Genomic DNA, 1,204 nt, shown 5'->3' with positions numbered 1-1,204 from the left:
ATTGTCCCCAATGTCCCACTGACCCCTGATTTGTCCCCTCTGTCCCCTCAGGGTGACCCCCAGGTGACTCTGGCCATTGTCCCCAATGTCCCCAATGTCCCACTGACCCCTGATTTGTCCCCAATGTCCCCAGGGTGACCCCCAGGTGACTCTGGCCATTGTCCCCAATGTCCCCAATGTCACACTGACCCCTGATTTGTCCCCAGGGTGACCCCCAGGTGACTCTGGCCATTGTCCCCAATGTCCCCAGGGTGACCGCCAGGTGACCCCCGCGGTCGTCGAGAGCCTCCTGCACTGTGACCCTGTCCCTGTCCCCAATGTCCCCAATGTCCCCAGTGACCCCTGATTTGTCCCCTCAGGGTGACCCTCAGGTGACTCTGGCCATTGTCCCCAATGTCCCCAATGTCACACTGACCCCTGGTTTGTCCCCTCAGGGTGACCCCCAGGTGACTCTGGCCATTGTCCCCAATGTCCCCAATGTCCCCAATGTCACCAATGTCACACTGACCCCTGATTTGTCCCCTCAGGGTGACCCCCAGGTGACTCTGGCCATTGTCCCCAATGTCCCCAATGTCCCCAATGTCCCCAGTGTCCCACTGACCCCTGATTTGTCCCCTCTGTCCCCTCAGGGTGACCCCCAGGTGACTCTGGCCATTGTCCCCAATGTCACACTGACCCCTGATTTATCCTGTCAGGGTGACCCCCAGGTGACTCTGGCCATTGTCCCCAATGTCCCCAATGTCCCCAATGTCACACTGACCCCTGATTTGTCCCCAGGGTGACCCCCAGGTGACTCTGGCCATTGTCCCCAATGTCCCCAATGTCACACTGACCCCTGATTTGTCCCCAATGTCCCCTCAGGGTGACCCCCAGGTGACCCCCGCGGCCATCGAGAGCCTCCTGCACTGCGACCCTGTCCCTGTCCCCAATGTCCCCAATGTCCCCAATGTCCCCAATGACCCAAATGTCCCCAATGTCCCCAATGTCACACTGACCCCTGATTTGTCCCCCCAGGGTGACCCCCAGGTGACCCCCGCGGCCGTCGAGAGCCTCCTGCAGAAATTTGCGGCGCAGGAGCTGATCGAGCTGCGCCGGGGGCTGCTCCAGGACGGCCCCACCCTGGTGACCTTCGCTGACCACTCCAAACTGTCGGCCATGACGGGCGTGGTGGCGGCCGAGAAGCGGCGGGCGGAGCGGGACGGCG

General features: G+C 61.9%; 1 protein-coding gene across 1 annotated transcript in view; it reads left to right on the top strand.

Moving 5' to 3' along the window:
- Positions 1–383: 383 nt before the first annotated feature.
- The window catches only part of METTL3 (methyltransferase 3, N6-adenosine-methyltransferase complex catalytic subunit), a gene marked incomplete at its 3' end in the record, with an annotated part of 7,901 nt that continues 7,080 nt past the window's right edge, over positions 384–1,204 (top strand). The window contains exon 1 of the mRNA XM_057388979.1: positions 384–1,203. Within this exon, the coding sequence (XP_057244962.1) occupies positions 850–1,203 (354 nt within the window). The remainder of the gene's footprint in view (position 1,204) is intronic.

This window comes from Malurus melanocephalus, unplaced genomic scaffold, assembly GCF_030028575.1.
Source record: "Malurus melanocephalus ecotype Western Australia unplaced genomic scaffold, MMel_1.1 scaffold_3078, whole genome shotgun sequence".
Classification (NCBI taxonomy): Eukaryota; Metazoa; Chordata; class Aves; order Passeriformes; family Maluridae; genus Malurus; species Malurus melanocephalus.
This window is presented reverse-complemented; position numbering and strand designations above follow the sequence as displayed.